This window comes from Bufo gargarizans, chromosome 1 (assembly GCF_014858855.1).
Source record: "Bufo gargarizans isolate SCDJY-AF-19 chromosome 1, ASM1485885v1, whole genome shotgun sequence".
NCBI classification, from domain to species: domain Eukaryota; kingdom Metazoa; phylum Chordata; class Amphibia; order Anura; family Bufonidae; genus Bufo; species Bufo gargarizans.
The window spans coordinates 375847989-375872227 of NC_058080.1; the positions used below are offsets into that span (position 1 = coordinate 375847989).

At 49.7% G+C, this 24239-nt stretch overlaps 2 protein-coding genes across 3 annotated transcripts; one reads left to right on the plus strand and one right to left on the minus strand.

The window, feature by feature from the left end:
* Positions 1 to 4195: 4195 nt before the first annotated feature.
* On the plus strand, positions 4196 to 10818 carry LOC122920437 (CCA tRNA nucleotidyltransferase 1, mitochondrial-like). Its single transcript, XM_044269936.1, has 7 exons — positions 4196 to 4342; positions 7674 to 7867; positions 8061 to 8199; positions 8458 to 8584; positions 8973 to 9166; positions 9268 to 9521; positions 10074 to 10818. Exons 1-7 carry the CDS (start codon positions 4240 to 4242, stop codon positions 10335 to 10337), a joined length of 1275 nt encoding a protein of 424 aa, XP_044125871.1. The 5' UTR covers positions 4196 to 4239; the 3' UTR covers positions 10338 to 10818.
* A 739-nt stretch (positions 10819 to 11557) lies between these two features.
* On the minus strand, positions 11558 to 23859 carry LOC122920424 (protein cereblon). 2 transcript variants are annotated; one of them, XM_044269916.1, is made up of 11 exons: positions 23734 to 23859; positions 21543 to 21646; positions 20460 to 20662; positions 20184 to 20333; positions 19009 to 19174; positions 18176 to 18238; positions 17941 to 18025; positions 16795 to 16910; positions 16643 to 16707; positions 16414 to 16545; positions 11558 to 13122 (listed from the first exon to the last, which is right to left on the minus strand). In XM_044269916.1, exons 1-11 carry the CDS (start codon positions 23801 to 23803, stop codon positions 12936 to 12938), a joined length of 1341 nt encoding a protein of 446 aa, XP_044125851.1. In that variant the 5' UTR covers positions 23804 to 23859; the 3' UTR covers positions 11558 to 12935. The 2 variants fall into 2 exon arrangements, with proteins under 2 accessions (XP_044125851.1, XP_044125861.1); XM_044269926.1 differs by having other exon boundaries at positions 23654 to 23791.
* Positions 23860 to 24239: the final 380 nt, after the last annotated feature.

Consider the following 24239-nt stretch of genomic DNA (forward strand, 5'->3'; position numbering starts at 1 on the left):
TGTGCCCCCAACTGCCCTACAGTGCCACAAAAACGGTCCACCAGTGCCACCAGCTTGCGCCACCAACTGCCCCCCAGTGCCACCATCTCCCCCTTCTAGCCATGTCCCCAGCAACAGTACCTACCTTTCCTGCAGGGGCGCTGCTCCACAGCTCCTCCATCTTCTTCTCTGCACTGACATAATGACGTCACACAGCGTCGGGTCATAGTGCGCGCTTACGTGCAGCGTGGTGCGGGCCGGCGGGTGACCACGAAGCGGTAAGTAATAGTAAGCGCTTCACTCCCACTCCCTGGTCACATGACACAAAATTTGCATTGAGAATTTTTTTGTGTAGGCAGATACGCGTTGTCAATCATGGAGCGCAGTGCATCGAGTGTAACAGCATGCAACAGTAATATATAAAGACCTGCATATAAACTACAAAACAACGACATTATTTAGATTCCCAAACTGTAGGCCAGTAAGACCGGGATGACTATTGGCACAAGCTGCAGCCACAGCAATAGTCTAACCATTCAACTGACTAAAAGAAAATGTTCCAGCCCTATATCTTGAACAATAATGAAAATTGGATTAATTAATCAACCTATTTGGCTATCTGGATCTTAGCAAACAAACCAGACCAGTACGTCCCTATTGATTAGTAGAGCCACCTCATACTGCCAATACAGACCATTACGTCGTCTACAGCGAATGGCATTATCTCAAATACAGCTAAATCTCAGCATCTCGGGGATCTTCTCCGTTGATTCAGCCACTCTGAAGCTTCTCCAGGGGAGGTAAAAAAGACTGCCCTGACGCCGTCCACCACTCGGAGTCTTGCAGGATAGCCCATGGAATTTGGGACGCTTGCTTCTCTCAGGCGTCACTTTACATCCATAAATGTAGCTTGCTGCTTCTGCAGTTCCATGGAGAAGTCTGGGAATATAGGGACTTTAGCGCCATCTACTTTGATTTCTTGTCGTCTTCTAGCCAGGGCCAGTATTTCATCTCTGTCTTTGCAGTTAAGGAACCTAGCTACCATGGGACGAGGTGGGGCCCCTGGTGGTGGTGGTTTTGCCGGTACTCTGTGTGCCCGTTCTACCGCATAGGCTGATGAAAACTCTGCCTCATATCCATTTTTCTATGAACACATCCGGCGCTCGGCCTTCCACAACACAATCATTCTGATGTTATGTCTCCTGAGCCTGTTCTCTAGGTCATCAGCTTCTTGTTTCTAGAGCTCCACTTTGGTGTTTAAGTCCGTTATTGATGGCGGTACCGCGGCAGTGACATCCTCTATGCGAGAGATACGCTCGTCGGTATGCTGGACTCTTTCCCGCAGATTGTGGAGATCTTGGCGTAGCAGCCCCAGGTCTAGCTTCCCTGTGAGGGATCTCCTGCATGGCTTCCAGGACCTGGGCTGTTACTTGTTTGAGTGTGAGCTCCTCATTAGCTCCCTCAGAGGATGTAATGGGCGCTGGTAAGTCTGAAGCAGTACTTGCTCTGGAGTGGACATTTCGCTGCGGTAATGGTGACCGCGATCCTTCTTCTGGTTGTCTAGTCAATACACGCAGTTTTTCAACAGCTTTTTTTTGCGGCCCCATTGTTATATCAGGATGTCCATCTGTTATAAGAAGTAGTGAAGGAAATTCTGATCAGGCGCAAAATCACTGGTTCAAGTCGGTCTCTGTAGGTGAATCTTCTTTAATTACATAACAAACAAATGTACATAGAACAACGCCTTTCGGGGCTCAAAAAGTCCCCTTCATCAGGTTAATAAGTAATTACTTAATCCGCATCACGGATTACTGAAATGTGGACAGATTTAAATCAAGGGGTGCTGTCCGCAGAAAATGCGGACAGCACACGTCGGTGAAAAATGGAAATGTGAACGAGGCCTTGGGAGGGACAGCAGGATGGGGAGTTTGTGTTGAAAATGTGGGAGGTTGATAGAAAAGCTGAGAAATCGCACACATCCATAAAAATCTCTGCAGAGATGAGACACAGCTGAAAGAATCGGTCATGGCAGTCTGGGTCAAACGGAGGAGAAGAGGAAACGATGAGAGACGGTCTGAACGGAGATGTCCCTGGATGTAACAGCTATGTGGTGCTGTATTCTCCCGGATGTAGAGCGGGCTCACTACTGTCACCTGCGTCTCATCTTCTCCTCTAAGTTTTTTATTTTACTTTACGTATTTTAATGTAATTTGGCTCCTAGGTGTTTGCTCTTAGTCTGGAGCACTGATTTGTCAGATTCAGAAACCCCCAGGAAAAATAAACCACAGCGTTACCTTTCCTGATTGTTCTGCAAAGAACCTACATCCAATGCATGAACCTCACCTGCAGCGCCCCCCTGTGACAGGAGACCCTGATACATATACAATTATCCAACAGGTGCATCTCTAAATTACCCCCCTATAGGGGCAGGGGCATCTCTAAAATAACCCCCTATAGGGGCAGGGGCATCTCTAAACTAACCCCCCTAAAGGGGCAGGGGCATCTCTAAACTACCCCCCCTATAGGGGCAGTGGCATCTGTAAACTAACCCCCCTATAGGGGCAGTGGCATCTGTAAACTAACCCCCTATAGGGGCAGTGGCATCTGTAAACTAACCCCCCCTAGAGGGGAAGTGGCATCTCCAAACTATCCACCTATAGGGGCAGGGGAATCTCTAAAACAACCCCCTATAGCAGGGATGTCAAACTCGTGGCCCTCCAGCTGTTGCAAAACTACAACTCCCATCATGCCTGGGCATAATACAGCTATCAGGGAATGATGGGAGTTGTAGTTTTGCAACATCTGGAGGGCCATGAGTTTGACATCCATGCCCTATAGGGTCACCCCTTCCCTTCCTACAGAGGCATCTGTAAAGCTGAATAAGACCAAGTTGCTCCGTCAGACGCTGCGTCCTGTGCGGGGGTCGCCGGGCTCTGTGTTTCTCAGTCACTATGCGAACAGCAGCGTCATGAACACAATGATAGAGAACACCAGACGCTGGGGGGAACAGAGCGCCCACCGACCTCCTCCATCTGCCCCATCAAATCAGTGACCTGCAAGAAGGAAAAACGCAGGTTATTATTTATTATTAAAGCGCCATTCATCCCATAGCGCTGTACATATGATAAGCGGTGCACATACATGATACAGACCATTGCACTAGGCATGAACAATACAGCAGAAGGAGAGAGGGCCCTGCCCGCGAGGCTTACAATCTACATGGTATGGGAGAAGGACACAGTAGGTGCGGGTGAAGCTGGTCGTGGCGGTATAGAGGCAGCAGGGTCACTGGTTGGAGGCTTGTCTGAAGAGGTGGGTTTCAGGTTTCTTTTGAAGGATTCCACTGTAGGTGAGAGTCTGATATGTTGGGGTAGTGAGTTCCAGAGTATGGGGGATGCGCAGGAGAAATCCTGGAGGCGATTGTGGGAAGAGGCGATAAGAGGAGAGAAGAAGGTCTAGTGAGGATCGGAGCGTGCGTGTGGGGGTGTATCGGGAGGGGACAGGTTAGAGGGAGTCTGTCACCAGGAACCAGGCCTTGTAGCTCAGCTTCTTGTAATGAGACCGATCTGCGGCTTCATTCTGGAGAAATAGGACATTCAGTCCTTATGCAAATGAGCAGTTAAGTGTCCTGAGGGTGGAGCCAAGCCGCTGTGTGCACAGCATGAAGCACTGGGCCGCCATGTCACCGTCCGCCTTCATGGTAACACCATTAACCCTTCCGTCAGACGCCGCTGCGCGCTGCAGGGTCCCACACAGCGTTACAAGGCGCCGGGGCTCAATGGCGCCACTGATCCTGATGGGCGGGTCACCGCCTTAACCCCTGATATGCCACGTCAAGAGCAAAAGTAGAACCTTTGGCTTGGTTAGACAGAAGGGGCTCCTCACAACATGATCGCCAAAGGGTTACCATGACAGCAGGGGCCTAATAAAAGCGTGGTCTAATAGACTGCCTGGTCATCCCCATCAGGCACTGCAGGAGTTAATTACTCCATACAGGAAGCACTTACCTCTGGATCCACCAACCTCACACATCTCCCCGCAGCTCCACTTGTTTACATTGTAAGGTGTAACTCCTCCCACACATGTGACTGATCACATGGTCACGACGTCGTCAAAGGTCACTTAGCTCCACCAGTAGTAGAGCAGGAATCTGACTCCTCCCACACATGTGACTGATCACATGGTCACGACGTCATCAAAGGTCCTTTAGCCGACACGGATGTATTAGATAAAGTTCAGGAGAAGATCTCTTGGAGACAGATGCTCGGCCGCCTCCTCTCGCAGAGCCGCCGCCTGTCCACCATGAGGGTGCAGAGTCCGCAGTTCAAGGCTCTCTTCACCGACGGCCTCAAGACTCTGACAGGTGAGACCCTGCAGAGAGGTCACTGTGCACAGGGGATGACTGGAGGTGACTGTATACAGGGAGGATGATGATGGAGGTGACTGTATACTGGGGAGGAGGAGGATGGAGGTGACTGTATACAGGGGAGGATGATGATGGAGGTGACTGTATACAGGGAGGATGATGATGGAGGTGACTGTATACAGGGAGGATGATGATGGAGGTGACTGTATACTGAGGAGGAGGAGGAGGAGGATGGAGGTGACTGTATACAGGGGAGGAGGAGGATGGAGGTGACTGTATACTGGGGAGGAGGAGGATGGAGGTGACTGTATACTGGGGAGGAGGAGGATGGAGGTGACTGTATACAGGGAGGATGATGATGGAGGTGACTGTATACTGGGGAGGAGGAGGATGGAGGTGACTGTATACTGGGGAGGAGGAGAATGGAGGTGACTGTATACTGGGGAGGAGGAGAATGGAGGTGACTGTATACTGGGGAGGAGGAGAATGGAGGTGACTGTATACTGGGGAGGAGGAGAATGGAGGTGACTGTATACTGGGGAGGAGGAGGATGGAGGTGACTGTATACAGGGGAGGAGGATGATGATGGAGGTGACTGTATACAGGGGAGGAGGAGGATGGAGGTGACTGTATACAGGGGAGGAGGAGGATGGAGGTGACTGTATACAGGGGAGGAGGAGGATGGAGGTGACTGTATACAGGGGAGGAGGAGGATGGAGGTGACTGTACAGGGGAGGAGGAGGATGGAGGTGACTGTATACTGGGGAGGAGGAGGATGGAGGTGACTGTATACAGGGGGGGAGGAGGATGGAGGTGACTGTATACAGGGGAGGAGGAGGATGGAGGTGACTGTATACAGGGGAGGAGGATGATGATGGAGGTGACTGTATACTGGGGAGGAGGAGGATGGAGGTGACTGTATACAGGGGAGGAGGATGATGGAGGTGACTGTATACTGGGGAGGAGGAGGATGGAGGTGACTGTATACAGGGGAGGAGGATGATGGAGGTGACTGTATACTGGGGAGGAGGAGGATGGAGGTGACTGTATACTGGGGAGGAGGATGGAGGTGACTGTATACAGGGGAGGAGGATGATGGAGGTGACTGTATACAGGGGAGGAGGATGATGGAGGTGACTGTATACTGGGGAGGAGGATGGAGGTGACTGTATACAGGGGAGGAGGATGGAGGTGACTGTATACAGGGGAGGAGGAGGATGGAGGTGACTGTATACAGGGGAGGAGGAGGAGGAGGATGGAGGTGACTGTATACAGGGGAGGAGGAGGAGGAGGATGGAGGTGACTGTATACAGGGGAGGAGGAGGAGGAGGAGGATGGAGGTGACTGTATACAGGGGAGGAGGATGGAGGTGACTGTATACAGGGGAGGAGGAGGAGGAGGATGGAGGTGATTGTATACTGGGGAGGAGGAGGATGGAGGTGACTGTATACTGGGGAGGAGGAGGATGGAGGTGACTGTATACTGGGGAGGAGGAGGAGGATGGAGGTGACTGTATACAGAGGAGGATGGAGGTGACTGTATACAGGGGAGGAGGATGGAGGTGACTGTATACAGGGGAGGAGGATGGAGGTGACTGTATACAGGGGAGGAGGATGGAGGTGACTGTATACAGGGGAGGAGGATGGAGGTGACTGTATACAGGGGAGGAGGATGGAGGTGACTGTATACTGGGGAGGAGGAGGATGGAGGTGACTGTATACTGGGGAGGAGGAGGATGGAGGTGACTGTATACAGGGGAGGAGGAGGAGGAGGAGGATGGAGGTGACTGTATACAGGGGAGGAGGAGGAGGAGGATGGAGGTGACTGTATACAGGGGAGGAGGATGATGATGGAGGTGACTGTATACAGGGGAGGAGGAGGATGGAGGTGACTGTATACAGGGGAGGAGGAGGATGGAGGTGACTGTATACAGGGGAGGAGGAGGATGGAGGTGACTGTACAGGGGAGGAGGAGGATGGAGGTGACTGTATACTGGGGAGGAGGATGATGGAGGTGACTGTATACAGGGGAGGAGGAGGATGGAGGTGATTGTATACTGGGGAGGAGGAGGATGGAGTTGACTGTATACAGGGGAGGAGGAGGATGGAGTTGACTGTATACAGGGGAGGAGGAGGATGGAGGTGACTGTATACAGGGGGGGAGGAGGATGGAGGTGACTGTATACAGGGGAGGAGGAGGATGGAGGTGACTGTATACAGGGGAGGAGGATGATGATGGAGGTGACTGTATACTGGGGAGGAGGAGGATGGAGGTGACTGTATACAGGGGAGGAGGATGATGGAGGTGACTGTATACTGGGGAGGAGGAGGATGGAGGTGACTGTATACTGGGGAGGAGGAGGATGGAGGTGACTGTATACAGGGGGGGAGGAGGATGGAGGTGACTGTATACAGGGGAGGAGGAGGATGGAGGTGACTGTATACAGGGGAGGAGGATGATGATGGAGGTGACTGTATACTGGGGAGGAGGAGGATGGAGGTGACTGTATACAGGGGAGGAGGATGATGGAGGTGACTGTATACAGGGGAGGAGGATGGAGGTGATTGTATACTGGGGAGGAGGAGGATGGAGTTGACTGTATACAGGGGAGGAGGAGGATGGAGTTGACTGTATACAGGGGAGGAGGAGGATGGAGGTGACTGTATACAGGGGAGGAGGATGGAGGTGACTGTATACAGGGGAGGAGGAGGAGGATGGAGGTGACTGTATACAGGGGAGGAGGAGGAGGATGGAGGTGACTGTATACAGGGGAGGAGGAGGATGGAGGTGACTGTATACAGGGGAGGAGGAGGAGGATGGAGGTGACTGTATACAGGGGAGGAGGAGGATGGAGGTGACTGTATACAGGGGAGGAGGAGGAGGATGGAGGTGACTGTATACAGGGGAGGAGGAGGAGGATGGAGGTGACTGTATACAGGGGAGGAGGAGGAGGATGGAGGTGACTGTATACAGAGGAGGAGGAGGAGGATGGAGGTGACTGTATACAGGGGAGGGGGAGGATGGAGGTGACTGTATACAGGGGAGGAGGAGGATGGAGGTGACTGTATACAGGGGAGGAGGAGGATGGAGGTGACTGTATACAGGGGAGGAGGATGGAGGTGACTGTATACAGGGGAGGGGGAGGATGGAGGTGACTGTATACAGGGGAGGAGGATGGAGGTGACTGTATACAGGGGAGGGGGAGGATGGAGGTGACTGTATACAGGGGGGGGGAGGAGGAGGATGGAGGTGACTGTATACAGGGGGGGAGGAGGAGGATGGAGGTGACTGTATACGTGTGATGTAACTTTCAGTCATGTTGCTACAGATTTATTTGCGCGGGAGAATTATGAGTTGCGGATCGCAGGAGGCGCCGTCCGGGACCTTCTTGCGGGGAAGCAGCCGCACGACGTGGACTTTGCCACCACGGCCACCCCCGATCAGATGAAGGATCTCTTCCTGAAGAAGGGAATTCGGCTGATTAACAACAAAGGAGAGAAGCACGGCACCGTGACGGCGAGGGTGAGGAATCGCTGGGATGCCATGTTATAATTGTGCTGGGGGGCGTCACTGCGCTCATGTCCTCCTCCCTGGATGGGGGGTAACGGTGCTCCACACGTGTGGTGACATTTACTCCAGGCCTGACCGTGGGGTTGGGGGATATTTAGCACCCACATTTTCGTAGCACTCACCCTCACCCTCATTTCCTCCTCAGATTAATGACCAGAACTTTGAAGTCACGACACTGCGGGTCGACCTGCAGACTGACGGACGCCACGCGGAGGTGGAGTTTACAACCGACTGGGAGCAGGACGCAGAGAGGCGAGATCTCACCATCAACTCCATGTTTCTGGGTAAGAACGGGGCGTTTTCTTTCCTGTTTACTGATAATTAATAGTGCAGGGCGGGGATGGTGTATGGAATTGATTAGTCATGTCTGCTATATAGATGTCCATTTACAGCAGACATGACAAATCAATCCTTCAGGGCGTCCCTGTAAACAGACAGTCCTCCTGCCTGCGCTCAGCAGCTGTGGCCCCCAGGATAAGTGCGGTCGAGGCTTAGGATGTGCTTAGGTCTTGCTTGCGTTATAGATTTTTGTGTTTCCTAAGGATTTGACGGCACGCTGTACGATTATTTCAATGGTTACGAAGATTTGAAGAACCGGAACATCCGATTTGTGGGCGACCCAGCCAAACGGATCCAGGAGGACTATCTGCGAATTCTCCGCTACCTCAGGTGAATGGAAACTTCCCCGGCCAGACATGGTGGGGGTTGGAGCAGAAAGGAGCTCAGTTGGATGGGCTCTCACCCTGGAGGACTCGTTTCATATGTTCAGATCTTGTATTCTACTCCTGTCACATCCAAAGCTGCGTTCACAAGTCTTCTAGTTTCCGGACAGCTGTAGGACCTCACGTGCCCCTTCTCTTCACTGTGATTGTCGGAGAAGTAGCGTTAGCACCAGGCATTGTACAGCAGCTTCCTCTCTTGCAATGTAGCAGAGCTCAGTGCGGCACATTGTTGGGTCTTGGATTAGGGTGGGGTCTGTCAGCATAGCCGATTTGTGAGTGCAGCTCTGGAGGGGAAGACATGATGTAACGTACACCTATCCACTGATGTCTTACAGGTTTTATGGAAGGATATCCGAGAAACCCGGAGAGCACAGTCCGTCCACTCTGGACGCCATACGAGAACACGCTCCCGGACTGGGTGGCATCTCGGGGGAAAGAATCTGGGTGGAGCTTAAAAAGATCCTAGAAGGAAATCACGTCAATCACATGATCCAACTGATCTACCAGCTGGGAGTGGCTCCTCACATTGGTGGGTGTTTCACTGCCCCCCCACCGCAGGTGATATCGGTCAGGAGAGGTCTCGTTTCTGTGGGTCGGTTCCGTTTTAATCCCAGTTTGCTTTTATCGCAGGACTGCCGGAGGGTGGAAATGTGGAGGAGTTCTCGCGCATCTGCTCCCAGGCCGGGCCCCTGGCTCCTAAACCCATGACCCTTCTGACTGCACTCTTCTGCCACCCGGATGGCATCCAAAAACTGGACCTGCGATTGAAGATCTCCAAGGAGGAGAAGGGGCTGGCACTATTCTTACTGAAGGAGCGTAGGACGCTGACGGCGGATCACACCGACCGCCAACCTCTGAAGCCGTTCCAGGATTTTGTGATTGATGTGAGCAGCGCCGGGTTAAAAGGGGTCGTCCAGCCTTTACCAAGTGATTTCCTAGTCTCAGGATAGGCCATCACTAGTTGATCAGCGGTGGTGCGACTCCATGGCCGCCACCGATCAGCTGTTGGGGTATAGCTCCGGTGCTGGAACTACACAGCACCATATTGGAGACACCTCCTCCTTGTATCGACGGTGCAGCAGGGGCTGTGTACTTTATGGGAGCTGCAATGAATGAGTCCAAGGACTAATGCAGTCTCCAGGACTTTATGGAGCATAGCCCCTGCACCAGGGAGATCTATGTGCATACTGTATAGTGCTGCCGTCCTGCATTACAATAGGGCCAACTCTCTGCAGACTCTGTCCCAGTCTGCACAGCAAAGCTGAGAAGTACATTAGCCGACAGTGCACTCTAGTGGTGGGCGGAAGCACTGCGATGTCAGGGCTTTAGTCTCTTAGTCACATGAAGAAAGAGTTGTACTCATATTCTCTCTTTTTGATCGTGATCATTGATTAAACCGGCGCCATTTCTCTCTTCCTGTTTCTGTTTACTTTTAGTCCCGAGAGACAGACGCCCAGAAGAAGGTGTGCGAGCTGCTGAAGTACCAGGGCGAAGAGCAGCTCCTGAGACAGATGGAAAAATGGACACTGCCCCGCTTCCCTGTCAGTGGACACGACTTGCGGCGTATGGGCGTGTCCTCGGGGAAGGAGATTGGGAGAATCCTGCAGGAACTGCGGGAGCAATGGAAGGAAAGTGGCTACAAGGCCGACAAAGAGGAGCTGCTCAATGCTGTGTCCAGGAACGACAGCGCGGGGTACTAACCCTGGGTCATACTATTCCTGGAGGTGGGGACGCTCGGAGGCAGATTCCCCCATTAGAAACAATGGGATATTCTTCAGGAACCCTCGCGATTTCTGCTGATACAACATAAGGGGGCTTCATATAATGAGGGCGAATCAATGGAAAATGACAAGTTCTGCAACTTTTTAATAGACCTAGTGCTTTGATTCCACAGTTTTCAAGAGTTCTGCTTGCTGTCATTGAATGGAACCTTGTTTACAGCCAATTTCTTATTGTTTTTTAAGATATATACGATGTCGTGACACATGAAAAAGCAGCGCACAGCAGCAGGAGAACACGACTCATAGCTGAGGATTTGTTACAATTGTATCCAGTCTGAACTCAAACAACACATTATGAGGGGGGAGAATTGTATTGCTGATGTGTTGAGCTCACGGAGGATTGTCTAGACTGGATACAATTGTAACAAACCTTCAGCTGTGAAAGGTATTGGGTCAAAAATGTTTTTATTCACTGACAGCAAGGTTAAATCTTAAAAATCATGAGGAAATGAAACAAAGATTATCAGAAAGTTGCAGAAGTTTTAATTATAGAAGGATTAAGACGATTGGACACCAACTTGCTAACGTTTGACTCGTCCCTGACTCCGAAGTGCAGAGATCCCTGCGTCCTGTGTGGACTCCTCTTTATGTTCATAGTAAAGTTATTTTTTTAAAGTTACTCCGCAGTCGCTCGTCAATCTTCTTTCAGTGCGGACAAAACCAACGCAAAAAAAAAAAGCTGTAAATGATCAAATCTGGGGATTCACACTCATGGTCTCAGGTAGGTGGCCATCAATATGAAAAGCTTTTATTTCTATTTTATGTAAATCTGTGGTTCTGTGCTGAGATTTATATCGGGTACAGCTCCGCATTTATGATACAGAGCGCCAAATCCCCTGCGCAGATCTACTTCCAGCATAAAATTGTCTGCCTGCAGCCACCACTGGGGGGAGCTCTCTGAATGGAGCATGACCTGAAACTACAGAACCCTGACACAGGCAGCCTGGGAGGAGGACTGTCATGGTACGGACTGCTGTCAGGCTGGTTGCTAGCGATACATTGTATCAGTCGGTGTTACTAGTAACCATTCTGACTCAAGGTGGCTGCATCAGGTCCTCAACACCGTCATCAGGTTTTATTTTGGGGCGTGCCCCTGCAAGTCGGAGCGTCACCCCCATGTTTTACCACAAGGCCTCGTCTCATTTTAGATTCCGTTTATTTCTATGTTCTAGACATCGATAATGTTGCAGTGCAATATTCACGTCTCGTGGAACAGAGAAAGACGAGGGACACAGGGAGGTTTTCTGGGGATTTCTGCGAGTCTCGTCCAGATGAATGAAACAGAAAATTCTGCACCAAATCTGCTGCATGTGAACAGACCTTTAGTGTTGAATATGGCACAGACCGGGACCTGCTTTACTGGTAGAGCACTTCCATAACCTTGTACGGCACTGCTAAATCACGAGGTTTAGCTGTGGCCAACCTGCGGCTCTCCAGCTGTAGCAAAACTACAACTCCCAGCATGCCCAGACTTCCTACAGCAGGGCATGGTGGGTTTACAGCAGCCGAAGAGCGCAGGTTGGCCATCCTTGCTCTAGTTATATTATCAATGTTCCTCCCATTACAGATTTCATATTCTATCCTATAATGCTGCCCCTTGCTGAGTTTATGCGCAAGCTGCAAGAAGGAGCGGGGGAAGGGAACTGCTTGCAGTCTGCCAGACAAAAGTGGTTGTCAGTTCTGCCGTGCCAACCATTCTGCCACCCCCTATGGACAGGAAACAGTAGTAGATTGCTAACGAGAAACTTATATTTTACTGTAATGTCAGTTTTATGTACAGCTTAATCGTTGTAGAAAAGGCCTACAACCGTCTTATATATAGATTATAGTTCAGGATCTCTGATTGCTGTCAAGTAAAATGAAACATTTCTCTAAATCCAGTGCCTGAAAACCCCTCATGACCTGATATTTCACACTGCTGAGGGTCTGTTACAGTTGTATCCAGTCTAGATAATCCTTTGGGAACTAAATTCAGCATCACAAAATTCTCTCCAGTCCCGATAGTTTGTTACAATGTGTCAGGCTGTTTAGTTCACAGAGGATTGATGCTGTGATTAATATCCACACTGTACAGATGTTCAGCCTCTGGCTGTGACAGGTTTCCATTCACTGACAGCAGGTAGAGATCTGGTAAACAATTGGAAAGTAATGTAGATTAGAATATACCTTGATGATTAAGATTTATGTACAGAAGACTGACGATAACTACGGAGACGGGGGGGGGGATTGCTGCGTTCCAGGGTCAGGTGTTTAGGACGGCCATATAACGCTGCGTCTGACATCACACCGGTCATTATCACAATATAATCAGCGTCTCTGAGCAGAGCGGGTAAAGCCTCAGACAAGAGAAGTGCACGGTGCAGACAGAAGTGGATATGCTCAGGAGCGGGGCCGGGCCCTCCGCTCCATCCTCCTCTCACCCCACAGATAAGGGTATCACATGCAGGTGGGCCGCACCACCCCCACTCTTCATATATCTGGGGGCTAGAGACGAAGCATAGCGATGATGTGCGCCATTCACAGGCAGAGAATCGGGGACTGGTCCAGGCTCGCCTCCTCCTCGTCTGGCACTGGGATTCGAGGCTGCAGGGCTGAACGGGTCAGGCCCCAAAATCTCTGAGGTGACAAATCCTTCCGTACAGAGGTGAACTTCCACCCCATGTGGCTGCCACATACTCTGCACTGAGCGATTGTCCAAGCGTATCTGGAGAGATAAGATGGGGGAGGAGGTAAATGGAAGTAGGTTTTGGCTCCTGAAGCCTCATTCACATGTCAGTGTTTGGTCAGTAATTTCCATCAGTGATTATGAGCCAACACCAGTATTGGAGCCTCCACAGCCATAAGGTATAAGGGAAAGATCTGCACCTGTTCTGTCTTTAGAGCCGCACCTGGTTTTGGCTCAAAATCACTGATGGAAATCACTGACCAAACACTGACATGTGAATGAGGAATAAGTTTCTATGACTGACTCTTAATCCAGAATACTCGATAATGCAGAACCTAGCCACATCATTGCAGATTCAGGGCTCATGCACACAACCATATGTATTTGGCGGTCTGCAAAAAATACGGATGACATCTGTGTGCATTCCGTATCTTGCGGAACGGAACAGCGGCCCCTAATAGAACATAGAATGTGTCGGCAGATAAGAACCATTCGGCCCATCTAGTCTGCCCAATATACTGAATACTATGGATAGCCCCCGGCCCTATCTTATATGAAGGATGGCCTTATGCCTATCCCATGCATGCTTAACCTCCTCCACTGTATTTGCAGCTGCCACTTCTGCAGGAAGGCTATTCCCTGCATCCACTACTCTCTCAGTAAAGTAATACTTCCTGATATTACTTTTAAACCTTTGCCCCTCTAATTTAACACTATGTCCTCTTGTAGCAGTTTTTCTTCTTTTCCCTTGTTGATTCCCTTCATGTATTTAGCAGTCTCTCTCATCTCCGCTCTGTCTCGTCTTTCTTCCAAGCTCTACATGTTAAGGTCCTTTAATCTTTCCTGGTAAGTTTTATCCTGCAATCCATGGACCAGTTTAGTAGCTCTTCTCTGAAACTCTCTCCAAAGTATCAGTATCCTTCTGGAGATATGGTCTCCAGTACTGCGCACAATACTCCAGATGATGTCTGACTAGTGCTCTGTAGAGCGGCAGCGCCATTCGGAGCAAGCAAGGTAAGTTTTTATTTTTATGTCTAATCTGAGGCTGGGGAGTCTGATGAAAAATATTTTCCCTCTTCTAAATCCTAGGTGCGTCTTATAGTCTGAAAAATACGGTATATATGTCACTGCCGGCCCCATCCTCTTGCAGAGACAAGCAGATGTCGATCAGACCTTATATAAAAAGGAGCTGTGCGCTGCCTGCAGTTGTCACTATGGGGGCAGATTGGGAATAATGGGAGGAAACTAATATATAGATAGAGACACACTCCCTTTTGTGCATTGTGTAAATTATTCTCCGTTGCCAAGGACAGTACTATGCATTAGGACTGCCTGTGTACATACCTAGTGGCTGCTTCCTCCATCCAGCCGGTGACTGCACAGAGGCGCGCCCTAATGTGCAGGCACTGGCAGGATCTAGGAAGCAACATCCGCAGTCTTTGATGTGAGCATTTCTCCAACGAGGCACGGCCTCCATTAGATCAAATCCTGCACGAACTTCCTGTTTGATTATATATTTATAAACAGGAAGTCACCAGGCAATCAGAGTTATTATCACCGGCTTTAATGTTATGGCTGATCCGTGTATTTTGCAGCTCAATGCTTCACATCAGGCTGTGGTTCTGAATTATGCAAAGTGCGATCAATATCTCTACTTCCTTCCGCTTTATATTTGCTCCCATAAATACCCCCCCCCCCATCACCACTTCTGTTTTTCATGATCGCTCTTATAATTAACCCTCAGTCCTCATACTGAGCATAAAAAAAATAAAAGGGGAAATTACTTTCTAATTCCTCAGTTTTTAAGACCTCTGCTTGCTTGCAGTCAGTGAATTCTGATTCACATTAAGAGACTCACACAGAGGAGGGCTTCTTACAGTTGTATCCAGTCTAGACAATCCTCTGTAAGATAAAACAGCCTGGACTCCAGACTGATACATTGTGACAACCTACCAGGACAGGTGTGGGATGTTTAATCTCACAGAGGATTGTCTGGACTGGATACATTTGTAGAATTCGCTTTTCCCTTGTTCATCCACCAGGTGGCACCACCTACTCATTTCTATCTATATCTACCGACTAAGGCTTCATGCACACGAACGTATGGACGTAAAGCTCAGGGAGCCATTGATTTCTATGGGTCAGTGAAAAATATGGAAAGCACACAGATGTCCTTCGTGTGCTGTCCACATCTGTGTATCTGTTCTGCAAATTATATAACATGTTCTACTCTTGACAGTTTTGTGGACAAGAATAGCCAAGAACGCGGTCGATATACATATTTTGCAGACCCCAAAACAGATAAGGTCATGTGCATGATGCCTAACATCGTGAAGTCAGCTGCGGCTCTCGATCTATTAGGCTGAGTTCACACGGGCGAGATTTCCGCGCGGGTGCAATAAGTGAGGTGAATGCATTGCACCCGCACTGAATCTGGACCCATTCATTTCTATGGGGCTGTGCACATGAGCGGTGAAAATCGCAGCATGCTCTATATTGTGCATTTATCACGCAACGCAGGCCCCATAGAAGTGAATGGGGCTGAGTGAAAATCGCAAGCAAGTGCGGATGCGGTGCGATTTTCACCATGTTATAAGGGAAAATAATTACATCTACACAACACCGAACCCAAACCTGAACTTCAGTGAAGAAGTCCAGGTTCGGGTCTGGGTACCATATTCAGTTTTTTATCACGTGCGTGCAAAACGCATTGCACCCGCGCGATAAAAACTGAACAACGGAACGCAATCAAAACTGACTGCAATTGGGTACCTACTCGCGCGGGTTTGCCGCAATGCACCCGGGACGCATCCGGAGCCAAAACGTGACGCCCGTGTGAACCCAGCCTTAGGGTATGCTGGTAGTCTTGCAACAATCTGAGAACCACAAGTTAGATCACAGGCCTGGGACATCTCCATTTGATTTTACCATGTCCCTGGCACCAGGACCCTATGCTAAAACCTTGGTGACATCCCCAAGGACAATTACCAGCACAGGCCGTGTCACATACTTTGTAAGGTTTCTCTAACGAGGAGCTTACCTTCCCCTTAAAGAACACATTCAGGGGCAGCCCTTGTGAGTGTATATCTGCGGGGCACTTATTAATATGACCCCCTTAATGATTTGACGACATTGTGCTGACCACATTGGAGGGGGAGGGGGGGGGGGGGGGTCTCCCAGCACTAAGACAATCCTCCATCTGAATATCTGAGGAAGTTCTGCAAACTAAGATGGAGCAAAACTTCAAAGGATCTGCACCAAGCCCTGTGTATTTCCTTCTGGTCACTGGGTCGCCCTCTCCTGTAGAAGTGAATGTTCCATCGCACTCACCCTGGGAACCAGCTGTTCTCTATGGACGCACGGCCCACCAGGCTCAGGTTTAAGGCTTTGTAGACGGTCAGGGTCTCGTGTACATAGCCGTGAGGATTCACATAGGCAGCCATAGGGCCACAGAGAGAGAGACTGCAAGAGAGTGACAGATGTCAATGCAGACGATATAGATCTGCACCTAGGCGTGTGTTCTTACCTCCACCCCCACATTTCAGACATCCTCCCTCACCTGAAGATCTCATTCTTGGTTGTGATCTCAGTGTCGTGACAGTGTTTACAGCAGAGAGACGTGCACTAAAACGAGAGGGGGGAGGTCACAGCTCGTACATGATTGGGGGAGCATTATGAGGCGGGGGCTTTTCTGCATTAGAGGGACCTCACTTTGCTCATGATGTCCAGCTCACAGCGCAGCCTCTGGATGGCATTTCCAATCTTCAGTAGCTGGATGCGCAGCGTGTCGTCGATGGGAAGGCAGGCCGCCACTCGATATGAGAAATCTGATCAAAGGAGGGACACAAAGTAATCAGCTGCTGAGAAATGAAAGGCTATAGCAGACATCAGATGAGGGTAGGGAAACCACTGCTATATAAAGGGGTTGTGCAGTGTCAGGACGCTGACGACCTCTCCTCGGGATAGGCCTGATGCCTAGCACCCACAATGATCAGCTATGCGCCCTCTTCAGTGTGCACTGGCATGCTGTCTAGATTGTAGCAGTAGTGCAGTGTACCTCCGTCCCATTCACGAGCGCCACAACCTCTTCAAACAGCTGACCGTAGAGGTGTCGGGTGTTAGACCTCCACCGATCCAATATTGATGACTTATCAAGACACTGCACAACCCCTTTAAAGTCTTAGACTCCAGTCACATCCAGAGCTGCATTCACAATTCTTCTGGTTCTCTGTCAGTGCTCAGGCTGCTTCCACCCTCTCACCAGTGGTGTTCACACAGCAGTTTAATGTCAATGCATTTAACAACAATCCAAAATTTCCAATATTGCAATGCACCATAGAGCAGCGGCCTGTTGTTAAAGGGGTCGTCCGGACTCATCATTACATTAAAACGTTACTGAACTTTCTATTGCAAACTTTGTTTCATTTCTTCACCATGTTTAAGATCTCTGCTTGATGTCAGCGAATGGGAACATTCCTGTCTACACCCAGATGAAAACCTGCCTTGACCACCTAGTTCTGCTCATGCATTTGAATGCACCATGGTGCATACGGCAGCAAATCCATTTTACCTGCACTGATACACTGTAGCAAACCCTTGGAGCAAGACAGAGATGTGCGCTGATGATGTGTTTAGGGCTGTCTAGACTAGATACAATTGTACCAAACCTTCAGCTCTGAGATTGGGATGTGTTTGTTACCACATTGTGGATGGAAACAGGAATGTTTCAGTTCACTGACAGCAAGCAGATACTTTAAAAATGTAGAAGAAAGGTAAAGAAAAGTTATATTTGTGAAGTTGCAGAACTTTTTTCAGACATAAAACCTCTGAAAATAAGCGACTCCCACTCTGTCTCACCTATAGGATTAGCCGGCAGAGAGTCGTCGCGGAGATTTTCATCCCACTCGTGCAGCTGTCGCTTCACCCGCTCCATGAGAAAATCCTGATGACAGATGCAGATCGCCATATGTTGTAGAATTACAAATCCTCACAGATACATTACAGGAGAAACTAATCATAAGACCCCAATACTCCCCAACCCCCGGCACCAAGAAAACAACCAAGGAGCTGACGATCAGTCTGAAATACTCACCGCGTCATACAAAGCATAGAGCCACGATGGCCACGACGTCAAATTGGCACCAAAAAACTTTCTCTGTGGGGCGATAAGTATAGGAAAACATTAATATGGAAGAAAGTGATACGTAAATATGGTGGTGAACCCCACAAGGGCCCTGCACCAGAATGTAAGGCTGGAAAAGGGCTCCCTATAAATCTAAAATGAAAAATGAAGCAACTTTACAAGTGCACTTGATTCAAAACTTCCTACCGTTTTGCTTCCCCAGCTCCTATGCAGATCTATGCATCTCCATGGTAACAGACGACAAACTGTGTAGTCTGATCCCTTCAGTATGGCCCTTACTGCTGACTGACCTACGAAACGTAAGCTAGCATAAGGCAGGGAATTAATAGAAGGAAGGACGAGGCTGCGGGATTACAGTAGACAGAATCTGTGTGCTGTCGGTTACCACGGAGACACAAAAATCTGCACAGGAGCTGCAGGAGCAAAACGGTTGGAAATTTTTAATCAAAAGTTATTATAATAATAATAATATAAAGCTGCTTAATTTTGCACTTATTTGGACAAATAATAAATCTGTTAGCGAAGGTAGACAAGGTTTGATTGACAGGTGTCTTCACATGCAAACGGGAAGAGACGTCAATCAAGCCAAATTAAGTGGGGAGAAGTCGGGGGGGGGGTCCGCCCAGCGGACACTTCGCCCTCATTTCCATAACTAGGTTTTCTGACCCATCGCAGTATTCCTGATAACATGCATGTCTGCCATGACGGATCCTGGGGGGATTTCATGCTGTATGAAACTGAAGACAGGTTCCCTTTAAGAGCCACATAATGCCAGTCCTCACCCTGCGGTACTTGTGCAGCCACTGGCAGGTGCTCTGTGGGTTCCGGCTGCTGAACGCTTTACTGCACGGGGGAACTTGATGGCGACTCTGAGAATCCAGCTGGATGGCAGTCATCGGACATGGCAGGACCCTCTCCGGTAGGATCTGTACCCGGGCAAGCAGGATCCTAGCAAAGGAGAGAGGTCGTTAACATTCCTAAGCTGTACTGCAGAGGGCGCTGCTTCAGATTCCGTGGCCCAGAACTGTCCCATAACAACCAGTTATGTCCAGGATGGGAAATAAGTGTCTAATGGGCAATGGTCTGACTGCTGGGGTCCCCGTAGGTCACGAGAAACCGCGTTCCCCTGTTTGAATAGAGCGGCGATCATGCATGTAGGTCAGCTTCTCCATTAAAAAGGAGAAACGCTGGCCCCTCTTCTTGTGATTGTTGGGGGCCACAGCAGTGAGACCCCTGTGGATAGGAGATAGTTTGTTGTTATGGGACAGCCCCTTTAAAGGGGTATTTCCACATCTACAGCATATCCACAGAATATGTCGCTATGTGGGTCCCCCCTCTGGAATCCACACCTAATTCCACAACGGGGGTCCCTCGACCCCCCTCCCACCTAGGGATGCAGCTGCTGTGAATGGAGAGGTGGCCACTCAGGGTATGGAAGTTTCTGAAAACAGCCCTACAGAGGACTATCCCTTTAAGGGGCTGTACAGTCCAACCTGCCGACTGTATCAGGGAAAGATCTTCAACACATTCTGTTCATTCAAGGGCTGCAAAACCCATCCTGGACGCTGAGGGTTTGGCACATTGTATTTGTCTACAATGCTCCATGCCCTCACCTGTGTGAGCAGAGCTAGACCAGGACAGATTTTCAGTGTCTGAATGTAAATGTCCAAGTTGAACAAAAAGAGCTGCAGTGTAAAGCACAGAGGAGGGACAGATCCACTCAGACTTCAGAGTTTAAATAGCAGCAGTAAGTATTGGGTAACCATCACACTGTCCTAGAGTCCTGCCTGGCAAATCTCCCCAGTTCTGCAGTGATATGGGAGCGGGGGAGGTGTCACTGACAGCTCCTCCCCCTCCCAGCAGGGATTACTCAGCACTGGGCACTCGGGATATTTTCTACTTCATTTCCATTTTAGTGTGATCGCGCCAATTCCTCCTCTCGAGATCCACCTCTCACCCATCTGCCTGGCTTCTCATTTCCAGCACTTGGAATCGCTGCCGTCCGATGGCTTTCACTTTCACTGTCTCGATGCCGTACTCCTGCTCCTCGCGATAGGCGTAGATTTCCGCAGTCGTCCCGAAGCGAGCGTCTCTCTGAAGACCCTCACTGTGACACAAACGTAAGAAGGGTGAATGCGCTTCACTATGGAATATTCCTGTAATCCGGCATCCATATAATCGGATTAAGGGATATACATTACATCCCCCCCCCCCCCCCCCCCCCATTACAAACCAATATGCCAGCACAGCAAACGTCCTGTCCTTCTGGATGAGGCCTCGCACCATGCTGACCTCTTGTGGTCTGGAGAGGTGTAGCGGCAGGGTCTGGCCGGGAATCAGCATCACCTGTATGTGCGGTAACACCGGGATCAGCTGACAGCTGTCGTCGTCGTGCACCGTCCTCCCGTGAAACTCCTCCATGTCGACGCCCAGATACTGCGAAGCGATAAAAGCCACAGAATCACACAGAGAAGCAGAAGGAGGCTATCTGGACGCACGCCATGTTACGGACATCATTACTTGTGGCTGCTGGTTTGATTTCCCCCAATGAAAAGAGCTGGTGTATAATGAAACATCCCGCAACTGTCTGACTATTTTTCTGTTGCTGTCAGTGAATGAAACATGGGGGGGGGGTTTATGATGGATTTTACATCAGTTTTTGGCACAGAGAAGTCACGCATTTTTATGAACCCTTTTAGCGCAAAAATTTCCAATTTTTTTTTTTACTCCCCCCCCCCCCCCTTGCTGGCCAATTTTCTACAAAGTGGGCTGGAGGACGGGACTGCTGCTACATTTATGTCTATAGGACTGGTGGAGATAGCAGGTACAAGCAGCAGTCCCGCAGGGATGAATGGAGAGGCTGTGAGCATGCCCGACCGCTGGGACCCCCCACTGATCTAATAGTTCTCCTCCTCCTATAGACACAGGATAGCCTGTTACAACCAGCAAATAATGGCAATAAGGAGAGAGAGGCGCTCATAGGGTAGTACGTCAAGTGAACATGAAAGCCACAATTGGTAAAAAAAAAAAAATGGTTTGCTCACCTTTTGAGAGTTGCACCAAATTGGGTGCAACCACAATGAGGGCAAATTAGAAGTAGTAAACGGTTAGTGCAGCCTGAATCGCCTGATCGGGTAAACAGTAGAAGCGAGAAGATGCCGGACCGGGATCTTCTCACTTCTACTGTTACAACCAGAACAGCCCTTTAGCTGCGGACAGGTGTGGCGCTGTATCTAGAAGAAGGAGGCCATGTCTTTCCAAACCCTTTAAGCTTTATGGACCTAAAACCCTTCTAAGTTAACCCCGTGTTACGCACTACATGAGACGTCGGTAAGCTGGTATCAAAGTTGATGATGTTGGGGGCTTCCTGGTCTCCTCCATCAGGATCTTCCATCTCCATGTCATCATCTTCCTCGCTCTCTGTCAGGACAAGAAACGTGTTAAACATGACGCCGATATGCTTGCTTTTAAAGTAGTATGAAACGTGGATAGGACCTGGAGATTCGTGGAGTCACTGGCGCCCATTAAACAAACCCTTGACAACCATTGCCATACACGGAAGTCGTCTCTTTAAAGATGACACCTGCGCTGGAGCGGGGCGAGCGCCATAGCCGCTGGGTGCCTGCTGTTTCACACAGCAGACACCTGGGCCAGATGTCTGTGATCGGCGATCACGGCAATCGCAGATATTTAACTCCACAGATGTGACCGCGGCATCTGAGCGCAGAAAGCCTGTGAGTGCTGAATCCCCCCGCAGCGGGGAGAGGTGGAGCCGTTCAATCCCTGCGCAGCCTCGGCCCCGGTTCCTGTGGCAGTCCACTATAGGAACATAGAGAATTTCTTAAAAGCTTCAGTGATAACTAGTGTTGAGCAAACTTGTGTTTTAAAGGGAGTCTTTCACCTAATCTGAGCGTTTTAGACCGCTCAGATCAGGTTATAGACTCTTTAACCCTCATTACGATCATACCTTTCTCTTATGTGTCCCTCGCCCAGATAATGAAAATAACACTTTTTAAACTTATGCAAATTACCTTCTGAAGGTGCCCAGGGGCAGCGTTACTGGGCGATGTGCCCAGAAAAACACACCTCCAGCCGGCGGACGTCACGAGCGGCACCAGAGGACGGCGGGCTGGGAACTGGCCCGCACCTGCGCACTGCTCTGCCCATTATGGGCAGATGAACAGCTTTTCATATTGCGCATGCGCCGGCCAACTAAAGACAGCCGGCCGGCGCATGCGCAATATGAAAGGATGTTCCTCTGCCCATAATGGGCAGAGCAGTGCGCAGGTGCGGGCCAGTTCCCAGCCCGCCGTCCTCTGGTGCCGCTCGTGACGTCCGCCGGCTGAGGTGTGTTTTTCTGGGCACATCGCCCAGTAACGCCGCCCCTGGGCACCTTCAGAAGGTAATTTGCATAAGTTTAAAAAGTGTTATTTTCATTATCTGGGCGAGGGACACATAAGAGACGGGTATGATCGTAATGAGGGTTAAAGAGTCTATAACCTGATCTGAGCGGTCTAAAACGCTCAGATTAGGTGAAAGACTCCCTTTAAGAATCGCGTTATGGATTCCGCTACCACAGACCACAACGGAATTCGGAATCCATATCAGGATTCTTCGATAACCCGACGCCGAACTTAAACCACAAGTTCGCTCAACACTAGTGATAACGCATTAGATTTTATGAAGGGTCACAATATGGCAATGAAAAGAGAAAAAAAATTCTAAAGTTTTTAAAACTATATAAATGTGATCATAATGAACCGAAAGGCACAGAAAACGGACAGAATTGCATTTTTTTTCCCAATTTCATCCCATTTGGAATTTTTTCCGGCTTCTTACTAGATTATGTGCAAAAGTAAATGGGGCCATTAGAAAGTACAACTTGTTCAGCAAAAAACAAGCCCTCATACGGCTACGTGAACGGAAAAATAAAAACGTCATTAACGCGAGAAGGCAGGCAGTAAAAAACGGAAAAGCAAAAACTGAAAATCCTCCGGGTCTGAAAGAGTTTAAAAATGACCAGATCCAGGAAACAGCGCGGGACTGACCTGCGCCAAAGAGTCAGACGCCGACTTTATGAGCATCACAGGAACATTCCGCCCTTTACGTACCCTGGAGTAAGTGAGCTAATATCTGTTCGGTTCAATGGCCGCTGCTTTTTGTTTTTCTGTACTAATTTGCCCCCTGGCTGATGACTGGACCGGCATGTCCGTTACACCAGCCACGCAGGGTTAGTAGAGAATCCCTCTAAATGTAAGGACATGAGGTGCATGATGGGAAAGACCTCACTCAGTCCCTCTATAGACTAAACGGAGAAACAGCCAATCAGATTCCAGGTAACATTTAACTTGAGAAGGTTTCAAAATGAAAGCAGCCGTTTGATTGGCTACTAGGACTGCGCCACCTATAGTCTGGGTACACGACTACCTGGGGAAGGACATGGCTTCGGACAGGCCGGTATACATGACGGGACAGCAGCGCGCCCTCCCCGGCGGACTATACATTACCGGGGATGAGCTGCAGCTGGTTGCCCATGTTGTTTACACCGGGATCGTCCTCCCCTTCCTCATCCGCCATTCCTGTTTACAAGCGGTGCATGCTGGGAGCCAGCGACACATCACGTGACACGAACCACCACGCCCCCTTGTCTCCTTAACACACGCCCCCAACAGCGCTGATTGACGGCCCCGTTCCCTTGGCAACGGCCAACGCGGCGAACACGGATTCCAACAAAAGGTGACTCGGAGGACTACAACTCCCATCATTCTCTGATAATAATGTAATATCTAAACCACGTGCAACCAGCTGCTTATAAAAAGGAGAAAGATGATAAAAGGGAAAATCAGGATAATCATCACGTATAAGTGCCCCCATTATAGAGCCCCCCCCCACAGTGCCCCCATAATAGAGCCCCCACAGTGCCCTTTTAATAGAGCCCCCCACACTGCACCCTAAGCCCCTCACACAGCATAGTTGTAATAAAGCCCCCACAGTGCCGCTACAATAGAGCTCC

Coding starts and splice junctions, on each gene's coding strand:
- LOC122920437 (XM_044269936.1), top strand. CDS start 4,240: ATGCTCGGCCGCCTCCTCTCGCAGAGCCGCCGCCTGTCCACCATGAGG. Junction 4,343..7,673: donor CGGCCTCAAGACTCTGACAG/GTGAGACCCTGC, acceptor ATGTTGCTACAG/ATTTATTTGCGCGGGAGAAT. Junction 9,167..9,267: donor GGGAGTGGCTCCTCACATTG/GTGGGTGTTTCA, acceptor CTTTTATCGCAG/GACTGCCGGAGGGTGGAAAT.
- LOC122920424 (XM_044269916.1), bottom strand. CDS start 23,803: ATGGCGGATGAGGAAGGGGAGGACGATCCCGGTGTAAACAACATGGGC. Junction 20,334..20,459: donor TTTGCTGTGCTGGCATATTG/GTTTGTAATGGG, acceptor TTTGTGTCACAG/TGAGGGTCTTCAGAGAGACG. Junction 16,546..16,642: donor ACCAAGAATGAGATCTTCAG/GTGAGGGAGGAT, acceptor ACTCTCTTGCAG/TCTCTCTCTCTGTGGCCCTA.